Consider the following 22172-nt stretch of genomic DNA (forward strand, 5'->3'; position numbering starts at 1 on the left):
TAACTTCATAAATTTTATATTTTTCTAGAAAGTATCAAAACAGTTCAAACTATGAGTATTACTTATTAGCATGCATAAATATAACCACATCCCTCAACAGGAGCTGCCTCCTGATGCAAAAGATTTCCATTAATTCAATTCAATCAAAATAAATAAGATTTAAGAATAGTATTTGAATATTGACATGAACAAAAGAATTGGTGTGTCAGTATCAAGTTAAAATTGAGAATAAAGCTTTGAAGCAGAAAAAACCAAGGAATAAGTTTTTTCAACAATGATTATGGTTGAGTAGTCCTCCTTTTCCCGTCCATTCCTCTTTCAATTCGACTTCACATCCTAGATCCCGCAAAGCTGCTTTGACATCATATTCACATTCTTTGAAATTTTTCAAGGCATATTTGAGTAGATCCTCAGTACCTAATTCTTTAAAATGACTGCACTGGTATTTACTCCTTGAGACCATATTTCTGATTGCCCAGCAGCCACTTCTCTGAAACACGCATTTTTCATTGCAAAATTTGAAACAGAAAATTATTGTTATTGTGATTGTATCTATTAATGTACTAACTGACAAAGAAACTGCAACACCCAGAAGGAGCTGTTTAAATTTTAATTTTTTTTTTTGGTATAACATAGATAGTATAGTAAGAAGTAAATTAATGAAATTTGGAGAAAAAGACGGAGTTAACAATTTTTTTATAAATTTGTTAATAATGTGTTTGTCCATCACGATAATCTATACACTTCCCAACACGTCTCGGCATTGATGCAATAAGATGGCCAATTTCTTCTTGAGGGATACTATCCCAAGCTACCTGTACTTCATGTCTCAGAGCCGCCAAAGTCCGTGGAGGCTGGGGTGAATTTCCAAGCCTTCTACCCATGATGTCCCGAACATGCTCTATGAGCGAAAGATCGGAAGATCTGGGCGGGTCGCTTCGAAAAAGTCTGGCAAACATAAGATCGGGCATTATTTTGCTGAAATATTGGATTCTCGAGCCGGTTAAGGTAAGGAAGAACATATGGCTCCACTAATTCTTGAAGGTAACGCAGCGCTGTCATGTTACCACGAATAAAGACTAAAGGTGACCTATGCATGTGCAATAGCATCCCATACCATAACGCCTACTGTCCGGTGTACATGACGCTCAACATCAAACTGAGGTTCACGTCTTTCTTCCTGACGTCGTCTAACCCTTCTTCGGCCATCATGTGCACCCAAGGAGAATCGAGATTCATCAGAAAAGACCATCTATGCCATTCCACATTCCAAGGTTGACTTATTCTTCACCACTGTATTCGTTGCCGCCGATGCTCAACCGTCAGAGGGAACACAAGATTAGGTCGATAATGCTGCAGTCCGCCTTATTCGGCGGTAAACCGTTCGGACAGCTAAAGGATGGACTTGTTCTCCTAACCACTCATCAGCCAAAGATCGAGTTGTTGCAAATCGGTCTCTAATGGCCATAAGTCTCAGACATCGATCTTTAACTTCATTTGCGCCCCTTCGACGTCCGGTGCCTACACTTCTTCGATTTTTGCCACTAACAAACCACGCTTGACAACATCCCATAACAGTATAGTTGGATTTCTGTCCGTACGGTTAGCGATTTCTCGAAATGACCTGTAGGCCAGTTATTCAACCAACCGATGTTTTGATCGATTTAACATACACAACAATTTTAGATCAACTCCAACTGATTTGGCTTCACTTATCATTGATTGAAATTCAAACAAGTTTATCCTTTACCTCGTGGTCATGTGACATGAGGCCCAATCATAGAGTAATAAACAAAGATAGAGGAAACATAAGTAATTTTCAGTGAGCAAAATTTGTCCCCGACATGAACTATCAGATTTGACATAAAGGGCGCGGAAATAAAAACATATCAGTGATACGATATTTCACTCAATTCCATAGACATATACTGCTCTACAAAAGTTAAGGAAGTTCAGAGCTTTTGAGACTGTTTCTTTAAATATGATAGATCTATCTGTTTACTCACTTATCTAAATTATTTTTTGCTCGTTCCTTAACGAGTTTCAGTTTCAGTTGAAAATTTATTTTTAATATTTGTATTACAAAATCAGTTCACTCATAAAATTTAAAAAATGAAGTTCAGTGAAGAGTATGGCCTCTTTGGTCATCAATTATAGCTTGACAATGCGTTTGCATACTTTTGATCAGATTGTTGAAGCAGCCTTAATCAATTTCTCTCCAGAGTGGTGGTAAAAGCCGAGTTCTTGGAGCATATGAGGAGGTGATTGGTGAGAATCTAAAGCTTTCTGTAGCTGATCCCAAGCGTGTTCAATGGAATCGTGCTCTGGCAACCGAGGGAGAAAGGCCAAATGCGGAATACCGTGGATTTCCAGAGCTTCATGGACAATTCTCGCACGATGGGGTAACGCATTATCGACCTGTACGAAACGAACAGAAAATCATATCATAATTTTCTAATAATATTCACATAAAATTATTTCAGAAAGTATTTCATAACTCTCAATCAAAAGTAGATTCAAGGATGTGTGTCTTCAAATTGTTTATAGAGCAAGGAACAAAGTGAAACATGTTGTCAGACAATGGGTTGTGTGCATGAGATTCCGACCAGAAACCCGAAAATTGATGGGATCACTCCAAAAACCCAGCAAACCTCTTGTTGGACGACAAGAGTGGCCTAACGAGAACACTCGGTATATCATGGACACCTAGAGAAGACAATATACACTATCAAATATTTCAGAACTCCGAACATCGACTAACAAAAAGAAAGATCCTATCAGAAATTGCCACAATTTTCGACCCACTAGGATTATTATCACCGGTCATTATTCAGGCGAAAATGCTATTCCAAGAAATATGGAATAACAACACCTCATGGGACGAATCACCACCAGAGCAAATAAGAAAAGCTTGGAAAAACGTCAAAATCGAGCTCCCAAAACTAGGAGATATTCAAGTGAAATTTTGGATTTATGTAAACCGCTATCGGCATTCAGAATTACACGGATTCTCAGATGCATCTCTAAAGGCATGTGGCGCAGCAGTGTACACCAAAACGATGGACACCAGTGGAAAAATACAAGTACGATTACTCACATCAAAATCAAAAGTTGCACCGTTAAGAAACGCGAAGATAATCCCTCAATTAGAACTCTGTGCAACTCTCCTCTTGGCAAAACTCATCAAGCGCTGCATTACGGCTCTGGAGCACAACAATACAAAGGTATACGCCTGGTTCGACTCGAAAGATGTCTTATCATGGATAAACGCTTACGCAGGAAAATGGAAAACATTCGTCGCCAACACAGTTTAATGCATCCACGAGCTACTAGGTCAAGTTCACTGATACTACGTTAAATATGCCGAAAATCCTGCAGATCTGATTTCACGTGGATTGAGGCCCAGAACACTGCTAACGAATGATCTTTGGTGGAATGGACTCGAATGGTTGGAACTTCCAGCAGCAACAACAAAGGATGAACAAGGCCTGAACTATCTGGAAACGACTACCAACTATTATTCGAAAAAAACTACCTAGATGACAGACTATCAAATGGCAGTAGCCGGAAGCACAATCATCTCCATTTATCATTATTATAAATTTCATTTAATATTTAGTATTATGTTATTCAAGGTTAAGGAAGCGACAACGCCGACAACGAGCCACAGTCCAGAAGAGCAATGAACCGGTGCCTATTGAAGAAGGGAATGAGTTGCAGCCAATCTATAGTCACCCCCATGACATACCGATCAACCCTCACCTAGATTAGAAAATACCATTCAGGACATCATGACTCCAGCCACATAACTAAGGCCGCCGGGAATATGTACGAAACGTACAGAAAATCTTTCAATCATATCATAATTTTCTAATAATATTCAATTCTGTACGTCCATTAAAGCAATAACAACTGCAACAAACAGTAACTGTATATCACCTCTGGACGGATGAATTTCCTGAACCGATATGCGATTTCTGGGCACCAGAGGATGGTACCATACACTCCATACACGAACACGCCGACTATTCGAAGACCGTCGATATATCGACTCATTTGTGAACAATATGGACCTCCATTGTTCGTTCCATTTCACGTAATCATTGGGCCATTTTAATCGCAGTCCCAGATTTTGAATCAAAGTTGATTGTAAGAACGTAAAACGGCTGATTCAAAATTCTTAGAAACGCAAACGACAAGAACATGCCTGAAACTGAGAAAGTTATCAAACTGGAGCAAAACACCATTCAGATACAAGAAAGTAAACAATTTATTTATCATAAATGAACATTTGGGGGACAAGAATTTTTGAACTTCCTTAACCCTTGTGGAGCAGTATATTCCACTCAATTCCATACTCCATTATATGTCTATGCTCAATCCAGAAAACTAACTTCAAACGACGTGAATCAACCGATGACACAAGGGGCGCAATAGTTGCCAAACCTTGGATTTTAGCAAGTATACATACAGTTTTGGAAAATTCCCTAGGAAACATAAAAGTTAGCGTACAAATCTCCAAGTCGCTTTGGCTCCAATGGAACAGTGGAAGAATCGAAACATGAGTGTGATGCCATATCAAATAAAAATCTGGTCTTCGCGAACGGCCGCTGGCAGGCGTAGTGGGGATGTGTTGTTCTGAGGTTTTGACGGTCCGCGATGCGATCAGTAAACATTCGCATTCCACGTGGTGTAGGACGTCAGGCCGTATCGGTTTGATTTGAATGTTATTACGATCATTTTGTTATGTGTATGCGAGGAATTTATTTGTCACAATAAATGCAACAAATAATTTCCTCAGTTTAAATTAGGTTATTTTTCACCATAACTGGAGAGAAAATAAAATAAATTCTACATAATAAAAAAATTCAAATACAAAAAAAAAATTCTAAGAACTGAGAGATGGAATAATTCAAATTAAATGTTCAAATAATCCACTTTGTTGAGCCAAACAGTAGCCAATTCTATTATGAAGAGATAATCTCATATCTCTGAGCAGATTCGGCATAGTTGCTATTTTGGCACAAAGTTCGATTACTTTGGACCTCTGTCAAGTTCATGCCCATAAACCAAATTTTTCAGATATCCCCAAAGAAAAAATCATTGGGAGATAAATCTGGTGACCTGGAAGGCCATTTGATCGTGCCATTTGTATAAATGACACGGTCAGAATATGTAGTCCTGAGATATTGTGTGACTGCTCGTGCATTGTCACTTGGACAACCATCCTGTTGAAACCAGACAAGATCGAAGTCAATTGGTAGCTGTCGAACTGTCGGAATAATTCTATTTTCTAAAAGTTCCAAATATTTTGCAGCGTTTAGGTTACCGTCGATGAAAAATGGTTCAATGATGTAATTCCACAGTATTCCAGTCCAAACATTAAGTTTTTTAGGATACTGGGTACGCACAGGAATACTCAGACGTTTATTCTTTCTAGACCAAATCTTACTACTGATGGGTTATGTTTTCTATTCAAGAAAAAAACATATTTTCTTTTTCCATCATCGTTTCACAAAATGCCATTCGTTTGATATGATCTCCTGGAAAAATCTCCTGAGTTATTTAAACCTTTTAAGATCGATAACCATTTCTTTTCAAAAAATTCCGAACAGTTCCATCACTCATATCGACTTGTTCGGCAATTCGATTACTCGAACAAGGTTCACTGGTTTCAACAGCAGCACACACATCTACCTCTCTATTCAGACGATTTTCATTTATGGTTTTGGTAGGTCTATCAATTCTGCAATGTCTACATTGTTGTAAACATCCACATGTTTCGAATTTTTTAACTATTTTCGAAATCGCGGATCTTGAAGATATCATCCAATCTTCAACGGCAACAATGAATAAATTCATTGTCTCCTGAATTGATTGATCACCAAAAACCATTTTATTGTTTGAATTTTTTCTTGTAAACTGAACATAATTAATTTTCAAACCGATATGTTCTAACGCGCACGCAGGTCGAGAGACTTCAGACCCGACTAACAGATCCCGCCACTACGCTTGCCAGTGGCCGTTCGCGAAGACTAGATTTTTATTCGATTTGGCATCGCACTCATATTTCGATTCTTCCACTGTTCCCATTGTAGCCAGAGCGACTTGGAGATTTGTACGCTAAATCCTATGTCTCCGAGTGAATTTTCCAAACCTGTATACAGAAAATAATAAATATTCTGGTTATTATAAATTTGTCAATTTGGAAAAATATCGGATTCCAAATATTCAAAATTGCATATTTAATATATTTCATTCATATTATATACATTCATAACGATATAGTAAAATTGTGGAATTGAAAATATAACACAATCCGACAACGTAATCTAACCATATTTGGGACATGTAAAAATTGCGTATACTCCCTCTATCTATGTTTATTACTCTATGGGTCAATCTGATGATCTGGAGTTTCTTCCTACTACTTGCAGAAATGACACTCGTCGTTTTCAGGTAAACTCAATCTCATGAGGCGCTTCTTGAGGCAGTAGTGTTCAGTAAGGACATTGTATAGGTGTAGCAAGTTCTTGCTAAGATCCAGATACTTCTTAGATCCTGCAATATCAAAGTTTCGAAGAAACTTCCTGCAGTGATCCAATCGAGGAAGATTGCGCCTGAGTTATTCTCTCGGTTTGTTCCTTCTCCTGAAACTGTTTCTTGTAGGTACTCTTACTCCTCACAAAGGATCTGGGCCAATGAAAGGAGTGTGTGCTACTTTTCTGGTAAGTGTGTTATTCATTTCCTTCAATTCCGGAGTGACCGGGAATTCAGACTAAACAGACTTTTTATTGTTGCCTATTTTCTTCGGCTCTCCAATACCATTTAAAAATCGATGAGCTGGATAGTTTCCGTAAAATGATTATGAATGAGAAACATTTTTCAGCGGAAAATTAGAACGTTTTTGAACTATTTTTGTCATGACAGCTTTGCGCAAAGTACCGCTCGGTCTGTGAGGCTCTTATTACTTGAGAAAAGCTTTGGAGCTACAAGAGGTATATTTCTATGACGATTCGTACGAAATACTGAGAGAGTTCAGTTCAGTCTGAAGCTCATCACTACTTCAACATCAACAATAATCAAGCTATTGCAGTGCGAAACATCATTCTTCTCAAAATTGGGGCAATGTTTCGATTAACTATATTGGAAAACCTATGTTGGAAAAGGTGGATGCATGCATACAAAAACCCCACAGGATTACCTACACTGGTGATCGCGGTCACCATATGAAAATGACACACTCTATGTTCTGAAATGTTACAAAAGAAAAACCATAATTATTAAGAAAAAATTTAACATCCAATTTATCAGCCGTCTCCTTTAGTTACAAGAGACAACTCTTTCAAAGAAGTGTTTACTTCATTTCATCAACAAATTGTTAAGTTTTTATTCAAGAAACTCACCTGAACTTTTTGGTCGTTAGGAAATTGTTTCATAATTTGGATAATAACTTCTGGTGCTCCAATTTCGAACATTGCTTTGCTATTTTCAGGAGATCTCAAACATAATGCTGCAATGCATCCAAGACCAGCTGATGCTATTGGCGCGGATTTCTAAAAATAGAATGATTCCAATAGGCTTGAATAAACATAATAAGTTATCGCTTACTATGTTAGTCAATGCCGCAGCAAGAAGAGGGGCAATGCCTTTATTAATTATTAGAATTTTACATTCATCGTTTCCAGCTAAAGCTTTGATCAACTTGAAACACTGCCTATTGATTTTCTGAAAATGAAAATTATGATGAAAAAAAAAGGATTGTCTACTTTTGCTGATGTTTTAGGTATGTTAAAAAGGTTATATTTTTTCAATGAAAAAATTCAATCATCTGTATTGAAAAAAAAAAATGATGATCACCAATGTATTCGATGCAACATCGAATTCTGAGTAATAATTAGCCCTAAGCCCAAAATAAAATAAAACTTCCAATGAAAATCAATCAAAAAAAATTCTGAAAATAATCAATAAACAAATTTTATTGATTAAATTTTTTAGGATATTACGTTTCAAATGATACGGTCAAATGTTTATTTTCTCGGGCCAATATCTGGATTGTGGTTGCCATGGAGAGAAAATGAGGATTCCCGGTCAACAAAAAACTTTTTTTCGATTTCGTTATTTTCTATTTTTTTTTCTCTCATAGCCTCACAAAATTCTATTCGCCTGGAAGTTTTGGGGATATTTCTTAGGTAGTTTTCAATTTATAAGATTTATGCACATGTTTTTTTCAAAAAATGTCGAGCTGCTAGACGGTCCGGAATGTCAATTTGTTGAGAAATTTGAGTGCTCTCGACTCTTCATTCAAGACGAGATTCTCTTTATAGCCACAATAGCATTCACTCCATTTGTTAATGCAACCGGAGAGATAAATTCAATTAACTCGTGCCAGAGACGAATAAGATATCGCTGCGATCTACATTTTTCATTTTGTATAGCCAAGAAGTTTCAGCTGTTCATGCTCCAATAAGTCCAAAATCTCCAGATAACGCCATTGGCCCCGAAATACTAATTCAACCCCTATCAGCTTGTAGTACTTGCCCGAGAGATGGCGTTCAGCGCATAGAGATGGAAGGTGTATTTGGCAGGGATCACTGAGTGCCAAACTGTCGATTCCATTAGTGACTTTTTCTAATAGCGAGTTTATGCTTCTTCTTGTCCCATTTGGGGCATCTCAAATCCTTATTTCAAGTCAATCAATGAATTTCCATGTCGCACTGGGAAAAATATCATTCTTGATGTGATCATCATCACAGACCTCTCAAAGAAAGATTTCTGTTCGATTGAGTAAGTGCCATGAACGCTAGGGTTTAGAACTGATATTATATTCAAGAATAGAATTCTTATAGTATTCAACATTGAACATTCACCAAAAATATTATTTATTCAATTAACTCATTCAAGAAGTTCAAACATCTTATTTCTATTATTTTTCCACGAAAAAACATACTGTATTCAATAATCAAGAAGTATTTCGTCAACAAGATATCTTATATGATAACTAAAATATGTAAACTCTTCAGCTCTACAACTCAGAACTTACTTCATTTTTGGTGTATTCAGTCATCACCTGTCGAATTAAATCTAAACCTCCCACTTCCATCACTTGCATACAAAACTCATGCCTCACCAGCAAATTTGATATTGTCAATATCAAATCATTTACAACATTCTCCTCCGTCATAAATTCTAAAATGAAAAAAGGTTTTAGCAATTGATGATTTCAATATTCCATATATTTTGTATTGGGAATGTCAGTTAATGCCGCTTCATCTAGATACTGATTTTTTTTAAACGTCTGTTTCCAATTCAATAATCAAAATGAATTTTAACTTATCGAGGTTGCAAGAAAAGAATTATTGACTTTGTAACAAGATCAAATGAATAATGTATTAGGTATAAAGTCACCCAAAGATCTTATTAAGTTCTTTATTAAATTTGGCCTAGCTTTCGGTCATTTACATGGCCATCTTCAGGGCACTGGAAACAATTTTTTACATTACGAATTACTATAAAAAACCAAAAAAAAACTCATTAGTTATCTAAATCTGAACTTACAATTAATCTGAACCTAACAATGAAAAATTAGGCAGAACCATAATAATGAGAGTCACCTTTTAATAAAACTTCCTGGTCATACAATTAAAATCTCAAAAATAGGTATAATCCACAATTAAATCATCTTAAAAGTACAATAGATATCTGTAAAAACATATGACAACAAGAAAATAAACACTCAGAAACTATGGAAATTGACACCGACAACAAATTTAAACTACTAAAACTTCAGTCGACCACAACAGCGTTGGTTTGAGGGATCGTATAGAGAGAATTGTTAACCCCATGTTAATACGCCCTAACCTCAATAAGTTGAAAAGTTTACTTATTGATAATTCTTATCCTGTTAGATTGCTCAACAAATTGCTTTTTAATACTCCCAGTAGATTGGAAGCGAGACTTGAGACTCCAAATCCGGTGGTTGATGATATTGTTACTCCTGACTCTGATAATAACTTCAGAATATTTACGCTACCATATCCGAAATTTAACCAATAAAATCTGTTCGGTTGTTATTAAGGGTTCCTCACCAACAGAAAATAATATAAAAGTGGTTAAAAGGGTGCCTCATACTTTGGCTTCACTGGTGTTTACTAAAACAAAAGACAGAACTAACAAACTGAACAGGAATAACATAGTTTATAAAATTGATTGTGGAGTTTGTGAGGGGTCTTATATCGGACAGACTGGGACAAACTTTAAAACTAGATTGAAAGAACACCAAAGATATTGCCAGAATTTGAAGTCATCGACTGGTCTGTCTACGCACACAGTTGAGACAGGTCACCGCATGAATTTTCAGGACGCTACGATATTAAGAACGGTAGATAATAAGTTCAAATGCTAATTTATTGAGTCTTTGGAGATTGAATATTTAAATACTTCGTTAAATCTGGTCACAGAGTCAGAAAGTGTTAGCGCCATCTATTGTAATGTGGTTGACCTAATAATGAATGAAAATAATTAAATAGGATAAAAATAAAGTGATAAATATTAGAAATAAAATGAAGATAATTTTAGTATAATTTGGAATAGTATAGCTAACACAACGCTGTTGTGGTCGACTGAAGTTTTAGTGGTTTAAATTTGTTGTCGGTGTCAATTTCCATAGTTTCTGAGTGTTTACGTTCTTGTTGCCATGTGTTTTTACAGATATCTATTGTACTTTTAAGATAATTTAATTGTGGATTATACCTATTTTTGAGATTTTGATTGTATCACCAGCAAGTTTCATTAAAAGGTGGTTCTCATTGTTATGGTTCTGCCTAATTTTTCATTGTTAGGTTCAGATTAATTGTAAGTTCAGATTTAGATAACTAATGAGTTTTTTCTTGGTTTTTTTATAGTCTTTCGTAATGTAAAAAATTGTTTCCGGTGCCCTGAAGATGGCCATGTAAATGACCGAATGCTAGGCCAAATTTAATAAAGAACTTAATAAGATCTTTGAGTGAGTTTATAACTAATACATTATTCATTTGAGCTTATCGAGGTTTATAGCTCAGTCGATGATAATTTTTTCTCAGCGACATTCCACTCGTTAGACTCAAAACCTATATGCAGAACAAATCAAAAATAAATCATATATTCAGTAGTTACTAGTTAATAATCATCACAAGCAAAAACTTATTATTGCAGAAATTAGAATCTTTATTATGAATGTACAGTGATAGCCAATTAATAGTCCCTTGTTCCCCCTTATCTTTTGAAGGCTTACCTTATCACATTTTTTTTATTAATAATAATAATAATATTTTTTTCATTTAAAGGGTAACGAACCAAGCTTGTGGAAAGAAACTCTAGACTTCTTCCATCATAGCTCTGCGGATCAAAGGCCGTCTCCCCCACGACACGGAGGAACCCATGAATGGTGGTGAATTTGAGAAGAAGAAATAAAGAGCCGCTGCCTGAGGTTCGTCAGATACATCGGTGGCAGAGTGCTAAGGAGACGGGCGTCAGTCGAACAAAATGATACGCCTCCACAATCTCAAAATTCTAGAAGAAAAATAACACAAGTTTCTCAGATTGCTGAAGGTGCTGTGCAGGATCCTCAGCCAGCATTCACCCAAGAAAGTCTACCAAGAAGATGAATGAAATGGACAAGTTCTATAAATGAAACGATCATGCGCATATACTATGAAGTGACAAAAATGGAAGAGGGATAAAATAGGCTACCGGCAAAAGCTGTTTTCAGAATTCCACAAAACTATCACGAACTTCAAGTTTCTCAACACAGAGTAGCCGACCAATACCGAGTCATACTGAGAAATAAACTTGTCCCGATAAGAGACTTAAAACCATAAAAAATGAAGTCCAACTGAGGCTACAGAATAGTAACCTCACTTACAACGAAGCGACAATAGAAGAAAACTATGATTGTGATGAAAACCAACACAACATCAATACACAAATTAATACTGAGGAACAAAACAGCGCAGATTTGATACCAGCAAGCAACAGCGGAATATACAAACTACATCTGCCGAAAACCCAGAAGGCCAAAGATATCTATAAGAGCGATTATCTGGTAGAATGAATAAATATAGGATATACTGATCCTCTTACGACCTATTCTTCCTAGAATGAAGATATCGAGAAAACTCTTTCATATTCTACACACAATGAACAAGGAGATAATTCCAAAGTTTTCCGAATGACCAGGACCTCGAATCATTGCATTTTATTACCTACTGTGCAGCCTACACAATATCAGCAGTGCTTGGCGTGAAATAAAAAACTTGAAGTGAACAAACAAGCCCAGAAAAAACACCATAACAAACCATATTGACAAATAAGGCTAGAAGCCAAAGTACATAGCTCAAGAAACATTAGACGCACTCAAACAAAATTGAGCGTATAGGCAAATCAACATAAGCGCTACGCCACCTGGTGACAATCAGAGTAACTAAAAATGTTGACATAGTTCTTGCATTCTGCTTTGTGTTTGAGTGATATTCTACAAATATTTATATTTTTGAGTAATTTTAATGGTTATGAGACATTCGAATCACTATTGTTTAGTTCCTCGGTGTTCTTCCTGGGAAAAACAAAGTTCAAATATCAATTTCCATGCTTTTCCTCAAACTGGTAATAACTATCATGTTTGGGTGGAAGGCAAATTGGGGAGTAAAGTGCTGATATATCGACAAAAAGCTTGGCAACTGAAACTCAAAATCGGTAAACCAGTGACAAGAAATTTAAAAGTATGTTTCCTGCATTTTATCGAGGTAAGCACGGATTATACATGAAAATTTAGGTTATATTTATGGGGATAATCGTTTACAGATTCCAGTTCTACACAAAAAAAGTTTTTGAAAAAGACTGATGTGCTTTCCAGAAATCTTCCTTATGGATCACTACCACAAAGGAAGAACCTGAATGTTCTAATTGTAGATCTCAAAGATTGAGACAAAGAAGTATAAACAAAGAAAAAATTTCAAAATATAGGGACCTCGAAATTCAGATAAAGCGCCAGTGGGGAATGATATCAACGAGATGATATCAATTATTTATCATCTCAATATCTGGAATGGTACCCAAAAATCACCAGAGAAATATCAAGCAACTAGGACTTAGTTTAGTGCTTAGTCAGTATGTATGTAATATAATGCAAGAATCTGTTCTTTTAGGTACCAATCAATTGGGGTGACTTGAGATGCCGGGGTGTTTTGATACGATTTGAGGCATTTCTTAATAGGTGCTTCAGGGGAAAGGGGAAGGTAACGCGAGGGCTCGACGCTCTGTTTACTGGAACACTACAAGTGCGCTTCGGTACGCTTTGGAGCTGTACCGAGGAGCTCCTGAAGTTGGCTGGAAAGCACCTTATACAGGGTGGCCACTTTTTCAATGGGATTGTATTGGTAACTTTTAAACCATAAGAGTTAGAAGGTCGGTCAAATGAAGAAAAAGTTGCATGCATAGAAGCATTATCAAGCATTTTGAACAAATCGAGATTATCAGGGCCGGTTTTTGAGATATCATAAGAAAAGTAAATTATGTCATTTTGATTTTTATTTTTTTCCCACTTTATTTCAAATATTATCAAAAAATGTTACAGGAATTTTTTATTCGACAGTAAATTATCCTCAATTTGACGTAATCAGATTTCGTATCCAACGTTTCGTACTCTCTGGGCCAACCTCAACCTCATTTTTTTCAATACGAACCTGCATATTTTATGACATTTTTCGAAATAACTCTTAACGCTGAATTCAATGATATATCATACAATGTCATTCAAAGTTGATTTTATGTGATTTTGACCCTCATCCAAATTTGGATGGTGAATATGTAAGAAAAAACAAGTCTATTAACGATATCAATGTTCTGACCCAAATTCAATCTAACCCAGAAAAAAAATCGAGAACTGTGGCCAGTGAATGGAGTTTTTCAAAAACTGCTGTTAATAAAATAGTCAAGAGACGCGAATACAATGATTTTAAATTTGAATACCAAGCCTTGCAAAAATTATATCGTAATGATCTCAAAATAAAGTTCGATTCTGTAATTTGTTTCAACGATTCAAATGACAAATACAACAATAGTGATACCTCGCGAGAAAATGGAGAATGTTTTGGAAGGTATTCAAGTAGACCAAACAAGCAAATGTATAAGAAGTATGGGTTCCAGAACCGTAAAGTGCAATTTACAAAATGGTGGACATTTCAAACACTTACTTCATTAATTTTCATTTACTTTCGAATAATCATTTGATTTTTCTTTCATTAAATGATACTTTCGTTTAATTATTATGAATTGAAATATTTAAATGATTATTATAAAAGAAGAACCAAGAAACCAGTATACTGGTTTCTTGCTTTGATTCTAAAATGTTCCATTTAGTTCAAGATGGGTAAGTTGATTTCGTATCGAAATTTATTGCATATTGCATGTTGTTAATTACACTAAATGAAGGTAATACGGATCCGACCCAAAGAAAATTGGAAAAGGGTCAAAATCACCTGAAAATCTACTTTGAATGACATTGTATGATATATCGTTGAATTCAGCGTTGAAAGTTATTTCGAAAAATGTCATAAAATATGCAGGTCCGTATTGAAAAAAATGAGGTTGAGGGTCGCCCAGAGAGTACGAAACGTTGGATACGAAATCTGATTACGTCAAATTGAGGATAATTTACTGTCGAATAGAAAATTCCTGTAACATTTTTTGATGATATTTGAAATGAAGTGGGAAAAAAAGAAAAATCAAAATGACATAATTTACTTTTCTTATGATATCTCGAAAACCGGCCCTGATAATCTCGATTTGTTTGAACTGCTTGATAATGCTTCTATGCATGCAACTTTTTCTCCATTTGACCGACCTTCTAACTCTTATGGTTTAAAAGTTACCAATACAATCCCATTGAAAAAGTGGCCACCCTGTATATCTAAAATATAGTGCCATCCTTGTTAACTGTTCATTTGTTCTTGATTGTCGCTAACGTCTATATGTGGGTGTTCTCCACTCTTTTTGGCGCCACAAAGTTAAAACACGTGCTTCGTACTAGATTAAATCAAAAGAAAACAACGTCGTATTTCTGGTGGTCCGTTAACTTTAATCTGTAACTAAGGTTATTTAAGTTTGATTTTCATGAAATTTGGTGGTAAGTCAGCTTATATGTATATCAGTTAACGATATTACAAAGTTTCGAAGTAAAAATATAAAAATTGATATTTTTGGAAATAAAATAGCATATTCGGTTCTAGGATGGGGTGACTTGATACACAAGTAAAACAAGTACCCTGGGTCACACAGAAATGAATCGTATCCAATAGAAAGTTTGAAGACGGTGTTGAATAATGTTAGAAACGGTAAGTTGTGTTTACGGGAGCTAGTGAAAAGTAAAGTGTTGACAAAATGAAAATCCATCGCTGTCTAAAGGAAAAAATCAAAAGAAATATGGGGACAAATGGCGCTCTCTGTAGACGAGGAAATCTTTCTCACTGATAAACTTATCAATGCGAGTGGGGCTGTCCTATGACATATTATGAAGTCAGATAAATAGTGAAAACTTACCTCGACAAGAACGAAAGATAGAAGTCTTTAAGGGAAATCTTCCTGGCGAAGACTGCATGCAAGGGTACTTAAGCCAGAACGGCCAGATATTAACAGTGAGAATGGCCGACATCAAACGCTGTCGAGCCGCAGTTTCGCATTTCGAATAAAATTTTCCATAAGTTTTGTATAAATAAACCTTTAATTTTTTTTTTTTCAAATTCAAACCTTTCAAACCAAATTTTTGTATAACAATTCGCCCCTTGAAGCTTGTGAAATGATATCTATAAGGAAATAAATAAGTGTATTAAATCACCCCGATCCACGGGGGAACTTGATACACCAACATTTTTTTTTCTAAACCTTAACTAAAATTTATAAGGCACTTTGACTATATAAACTGAATTTAGCATGATGAAGAACCACCCTTCCAGAAACGAGAAAATGACTGTATCGTTTTTTTGATATTATATTCAGTTCAAACAGAAATATACAGAATTGTGGTGGCGCGGCGTGAAACATTACTTTCAGATTTTGACAACGTGACGATAACTGTTGACTCGTAGACGGTTGACGTGAAAAAGGTAGAATGACGTTCTTGCAGGCACTCTCGTTGTCGTACTAAGGGATATAATTGTCGAGAGAGAGTGTTTCCAATGTCACGTTGAGCACAAATCAAATAATTGTGTCTAGAGATCGAGACTAAGCTTTTGATGAGTATATGTGAACTTTCTGAGTCTACCATTCGAAAACTACAAGCAATTCAATTTCAAAAATGTATCGGGTCACCCCCAATTCTAGCAGTGGCGGATCAACCGGTACAGTTCTTTTTGCTGTCGACATGTAAAAAAAAAATTTTTGTTCGATTTTTGAAAAAATTTTCTCACAGAAATTCTTAGAAAAATGAGTTGATTCAGAAAATTAAATTCAATTTGACAACCGAGGAAAAAAATTTCAAACATTGTAGGTTTTCCGCCATTTTAAATTTTATTTTTCGAGGTCTTTTACCTTTTCTGAATTGAGCACTCAAAAATACTCTGACGACCAAAAATCGTAACTTCAAAGGTTATAAATAACTGACCACACTCAATGGAATATTGGTCAGAAATGGCGTTGCACCCTGTATCTCGCTTATGCTTCGAAAACTAGGTATATGTCATAAGGCAAAAATGATTCTCCCGGTGTGATCTACATGACTATATAGGTTTGTCCGGTATAAAATGAAAACCCTGTATATGTATTTAACAACAATATTTTGCTGTAATGTTCCTTAATGAAATTTTTTGAAGAAGGCGACCAAACATATTATTGTAATGGTTCTCAAAGGGCACATGGACATATAAAATTTGTTATCATATACAAACATTTCACAGCATGCCTTTGACTAGGATATAAAATTTTCCTGACAATCACAAAGGAAATTCCGAATTTTAGGATGGTAGTGAAATTTGTTTATGTCCCATGCAGTTATATTTTTCTTCCGATTTAAGCAATAATTTTCATTCCCAGGCAATCAAACATATGGTTTATTACTTTGATCGTTCAGAGGCGATGTCAGTTTGCCAATCCAGGGCAGCTTCAATGATAAGTTTTCAAAAATATTGGTGATCTATAATTTCTTTTCATGGTTTAATATTGTGCAATTATGAGAATAAACTTATAAATTATTATTTATTTATTGCTCAGATGAGCACTCAATTCTCTCACATACTTACTTTTAGAAGATTTGAAATTCATGGTTTACCATTGACTGATTCTATTCATTCAATGAATCAAAACTATAGTTGAACTCCTCAATGCTGAAGGTTTTTTCGACTAAACTCAAAAAAAAGTTTGATCACAATTTGAAGAATAAACTTGGCTCAAACTAGCATGTGAAATAAATAGTTCTATTAATAGAACCGGTCAACTTTTGACAGAAGAAGGTAGAACTAACACTCAAGTTCAAATACTCCTGGTTACCTAAGTGGGTATAAAATGATCCTTTCTTCTCTTATCCAAAATGTTTCTAGTGATCAAAGGCATAATCTTGCCCCCAAGCTTGTTGAACAACACCGAATGGTAATAGACAAAAATAAAAACCGCTGTTATTCAAATGATCATGAAATAATTTACCCATTGTATTATTCAAGAATGTATTCAATTTGCCATAATTATATTTCATTTTTTTTTCTATACCAGTCTATATTCAAAAATGTTTTTCTGGTACATATTATTGAAGCCTGAAGCATTAGAGCATTGAATATTTGTATGTCAACATAGAACTTGTTGATTAGTTTTTTAATCATAGTAGTATAAGAAAAAAAAGAGAGTTGAGTTGATATTGATTGCATGAATCTGTCGCAAAAACGAGTTCCTATTTTTATTATTTTAATCTAGAAAAGATCTGTTTATTATACTTCAACATGGTAGCAGAGCGCGGTTTGTAGATTATAAAACAGAAGTCTACATCTGAAAAAATTAAATAATAAAAATAGGAACTCGTTTTTGCGACAGATTCATTCAATCAATATCAACTAAACTCTTTTTTTTTTTCTTAAACTACTATGATTAAAAAACTCATCAACAAGTTCTATGTTGTCATACAAAAGACCCGTTCAATTGACCCAATGGTTCTTTTCAGCTCACTAGCTCAGATCGAATCATGTACGATTTGCGCATGATTCAAAGTGCTGAGAGTGTGAATTCGTTCAAAAACAGACTAGACTCTATTTTTGCTTAGAATGTTTTTTGTTTTGTTTCTTACATTTATCTCCTAAGGTGTTTATTTTTCTTTTTTGTATGAGATTTATAGGCCATATGGCCTCATCTCAGTATCTGTTTATAATAATATAATAATAAAGATCCGTAGATCTGGTTCTTTCGTTCTTTGTTTTTTTTCTTGGTAAAGAATGTTAAGTTAATATCAGCTTTGTATTTGTTAGTCAGTATATTTTTAATCGGATCGTGAATTTGTTATAATGATTTTTTTGAGACATAATCATAAACATAAAGGAGATTATCCATTATCATAAAGTTATAAGTTACTGAGATGGCAGAATATAATAAATTGATATCTGGTTCATGAGAAGATTATGGACCTTCCGAAAATATTTCGAATCATTTTCAGAGAGACGACCCGATCGAACCATTCGTTCTGAAGACCCGGGTCTTTTGATTCGTTCGTTCGTGAACGACACATCCCTACTCTGAAGCTTCAGGCTTCAATACCTTCCCTCATTGAATCATTATAGTCAACCTCAGCGCATTTTCTTAACATTTGTAGTCTGGGTATCAGGTACATGGTACTATAAAGCATTGAGGTTGACTACTATGATTCAATGAGGGAAGGTATTGAAGCCTGAAGCTTTAGAGCATTGAATATTTGTACGTCAACATAGAACTTGTTTGGTTTTGTTTGGTTTTTTAATCATAGTAGTTTAAGAAAAAAAAGAGAGTTGAGTTGATATTGATTGAATTAATCTGTCGCAAAAACGAGTTCCTATTTTTATTATTTTAATCTAGAAAAGATCTGTTTATTATACTTCAACACATATTTAGGAAATGGATTCATTATAATTTGATTACACATTATTATTAATAAAAGATTTTTACTGTTTGTTTGAAAAACATATTTTGCCAATTTTCATGCAATCATTTTTCTTGCTTATTTGCATGCATATTCCCAACTTTTTATGTTGTTATGTTTTGTTTTTATCTAGTCACTAATGATAACTATAATAAGGTTCCTCAAAATTTCAATATTATTTGGTTATACTATTTTATGGAAGTATTTAATTATGTTTTCAATAATAATCTATTCAACTTACTGTTCAGCAAACTAGTGAGAGTATGAAGAGTTTCAGTTGCAATTCCTTTAGCATGGTCGTGGGCTTTCCCAAACTCAACCCTTACATCATCATCAAGCACTAATGCTCTGAACAATGATAGAATGTGACGAATCAATTCTTTATTGGCTTCTTCCAATTGTACTTTGAGTTTACTCAGAATATCAGCATTATAAAGATTTTGCCTATTATAATGAAACAATGAGGGATTATAATTGTGAATTCGTCCTAATGTACATACCTATTCTTTTCATGGTAAATACAACATTCTCTGGCCCACTTTAAGCATAATATCATTATCTCAGAATCACCATTAAGTTCAAGATTTTGCAGAATTATTTCCACTCCTTTATCATCAAGAAGATCAGGTTGTTTGCTCATCAGAGCAATCATCGATTTCAAGCAAGACACCTTCAAAGTCTTCTCATCTTTACTATTCATCAAAATTGTTAATATTTGTTGATAAGCCCCAAGTTTTCCTTTCAATAAAACTCAATGAACTTAATTCTTTTGTATTTTAAATAAATAATTACCTGCCAAAATTTTGTATTCTATTCCTTTATCACAATTTTCTTTAAGTGTGTTCAAAGAGTCTATTGTTTCTGTGTTATACAGTTTTTCGTTATTGAAACCTTCCAACTTATTAATAACACTAGATATCAATATTTCATCAATCGGTTCACCCATAACTTCTTTTGAAATATTGCTCAAATCCACTTTCTTCAAGTAAAAACAAATTAGTTTTAGGTAATTTTGAAAACTAATTCTACAACCTGAGCTTCAAACTGCTTAATTGTTTCTTCAAGAGCTTCTTCAAAAGACATTCCCAACACATCAACATTTTCCCTTACTGCATCGTTGAATGTTTCTTGAGTTATTGTAAGAACCATTTTATTTATTTATATATTATAAATATGTAGAATAAGAAGCAATTTCAGTTATTCACTTCATACAATATTGATACCGATACCAAGATTCAAATACTAGGCAATATGAAGAATAAATTAAAAATGTAATAAGTTCAAACAGATGTACTATTTTTATTTCTCAATTATTAATGCTTGATTTATTATTATCACAGAATATGAAGATACTGATACATAGAACAGAAATAACATAACATAATACCACAGATTACGGATTATATAAATCATAGATAAGATGTCTAAAAACCAGGTGTATGAACTGATTAGCTTTTTTATTGCCAATTTTGAGAATATTAGTTAAGCTTCGTTATGTCAACTGTAGGTAGCGCTATCAACAAATTAAGATTCTCGTTATTTATTATTTACGAGGTGTGTGCCATTATGTACCTATATGTATATCTTTCATTATAGTTATGATCTATGGAAGTAATTCTTGTTATTGAAATACCAATAAACTCTCTCTCTCTATTACAAATATTTGAATTCATTCTGGTGAACATTTCGTGTTTTGTTTCACGACTTTGCACGATCATACTCGATTACACATCGCTTTTGATTGATCAGTATCGGGTTTTAATTAGTGTATCCAATCAAAATCAACGGAAATGACAAGTATAACATTGCGGCGCCGCCACGAACTAAAACTAATATTTTCAATTTGGTCGAATGTCATTGTATTCAAAATTTGATGAGTGCATTCACCATGTTTTTAGACATCTTAATCATAGATAAACTATTTATCTCAACGCGCCTCCTAAGCGCTGGCCACGCTAACATCAGCGGCCTCTGTCGATTGCGCGCACAAACTAAAATCATTTCGTGAGAACTTTAATTGTGATTCGGACAGAATAAATGTTTTTGTAAATGTGATATAAAACACTCAATTTTTAAACTGGCTCTGACTCTGGTTTAAAAGTTACATGTAATGTGAGAAATAAAATGCACAATATTCAGCCTAAATAAGTTTCAATATGTAATAAATATCATCAATAAGTAATTTATTATTTCTACTCCCCCTATGGGAAGAAACGAAAAAAATTATTGCTGTTGGTATATTAATAAATCAAAATCATTCCAAAAACAAAGTGTTTATTATTCTAATGCTTTATGATACACAATATTCTTAGTTTTATTTTCTGGCGCTTATATAAATAGTGTTGTTGCTATTCCGACACGGGAACAGGCGACAAATAACTGGCCATGTGAAAAACATGAATTTTCAAGATTTCATTTTTAAACTTGAATGCCTTGCAATATTGAAAATCAACGTTCATTGTTCCAATAGCAACGATATGCAGTGTACTGAAGTCAATTTCTTTGTTATAATTAAATGCAGCTCTATAGGGGTTAAACGCAACACTTCTATTTTGTTGGTTTCGGTTCCATCGATTCCGTTCAACTTCATACCGCGTTTCACGTTGCTCATCAGTTTGACTTGCTCTTGTATTTCTTTGACTTGCAGCATTACAGGTTCTAAGTTCTAAAACTTAAGTTTGTACGTCTAATTGCCGGCATTTTTAGAAACAAAAATTCAACTGAAAATAAAAAAAAACTATAGTACCTATTCTTTTGTAAAAGTATGAAAATGGTCTATCAAAACTTTCCAACACTGTGTGGCGGCTTCTCATAAAGCCCACATAGCAACAATAATAAACACAGCACTCAGTGGCCTAGAGACTAAGACTGTGTTCTCACTCACCGAGATGCAACAAGGTCCCGGGTTTGAGTCCCGGCGGCTCCCGATAATAATAAATTCCCCAAGCGTCTGTGACACGGCACACACAAATATACCAAAGTCACACTGATGAGTCCGGTGTGTGTGCCAGGGACGAAACGCATAAGTAGGCATATGTGAAATCCTACA

The 22172-nt window shown here is 34.7% G+C and overlaps 1 protein-coding gene across 1 annotated transcript; it reads right to left on the bottom strand.

The window, feature by feature from the left end:
- On the bottom strand, positions 1 to 20463 carry LOC123681338 (armadillo repeat-containing protein 6 homolog). The gene is made up of 8 exons (XM_045619689.1): positions 20156 to 20463; positions 19916 to 20102; positions 19624 to 19861; positions 19365 to 19567; positions 9044 to 9189; positions 7612 to 7728; positions 7407 to 7556; positions 1 to 490 (listed from the first exon to the last, which is right to left on the bottom strand). The coding sequence occupies exons 1-8, from the start codon at positions 20270 to 20272 to the stop codon at positions 269 to 271; spliced, it is 1380 nt and encodes a 459-aa protein (XP_045475645.1). The 5' UTR covers positions 20273 to 20463; the 3' UTR covers positions 1 to 268.
- Between the last annotated feature and the right edge of the window lie 1709 nt (positions 20464 to 22172).

This window comes from Harmonia axyridis, chromosome 1, assembly GCF_914767665.1.
Source record: "Harmonia axyridis chromosome 1, icHarAxyr1.1, whole genome shotgun sequence".
Taxonomy (NCBI): domain Eukaryota; kingdom Metazoa; phylum Arthropoda; class Insecta; order Coleoptera; family Coccinellidae; genus Harmonia; species Harmonia axyridis.

What these genes read in the sequence shown, in the direction of transcription:
- LOC123681338 (XM_045619689.1), bottom strand. Translation starts at nt 20,272, where the DNA reads ATGGTTCTTACAATAACTCAAGAAACATTCAACGATGCAGTAAGGGAA. An exon ending in TTAAGCAGTTTGAAGCTCAG is followed by an intron (nt 20,103 to 20,155) that starts GTTGTAGAATTA and finishes TTTTACTTGAAG; the next exon opens with AAAGTGGATTTGAGCAATAT. An exon ending in TCTCACTAGTTTGCTGAACA is followed by an intron (nt 9,190 to 19,364) that starts GTAAGTTGAATA and finishes TTTTCATTTTAG; the next exon opens with AATTTATGACGGAGGAGAAT.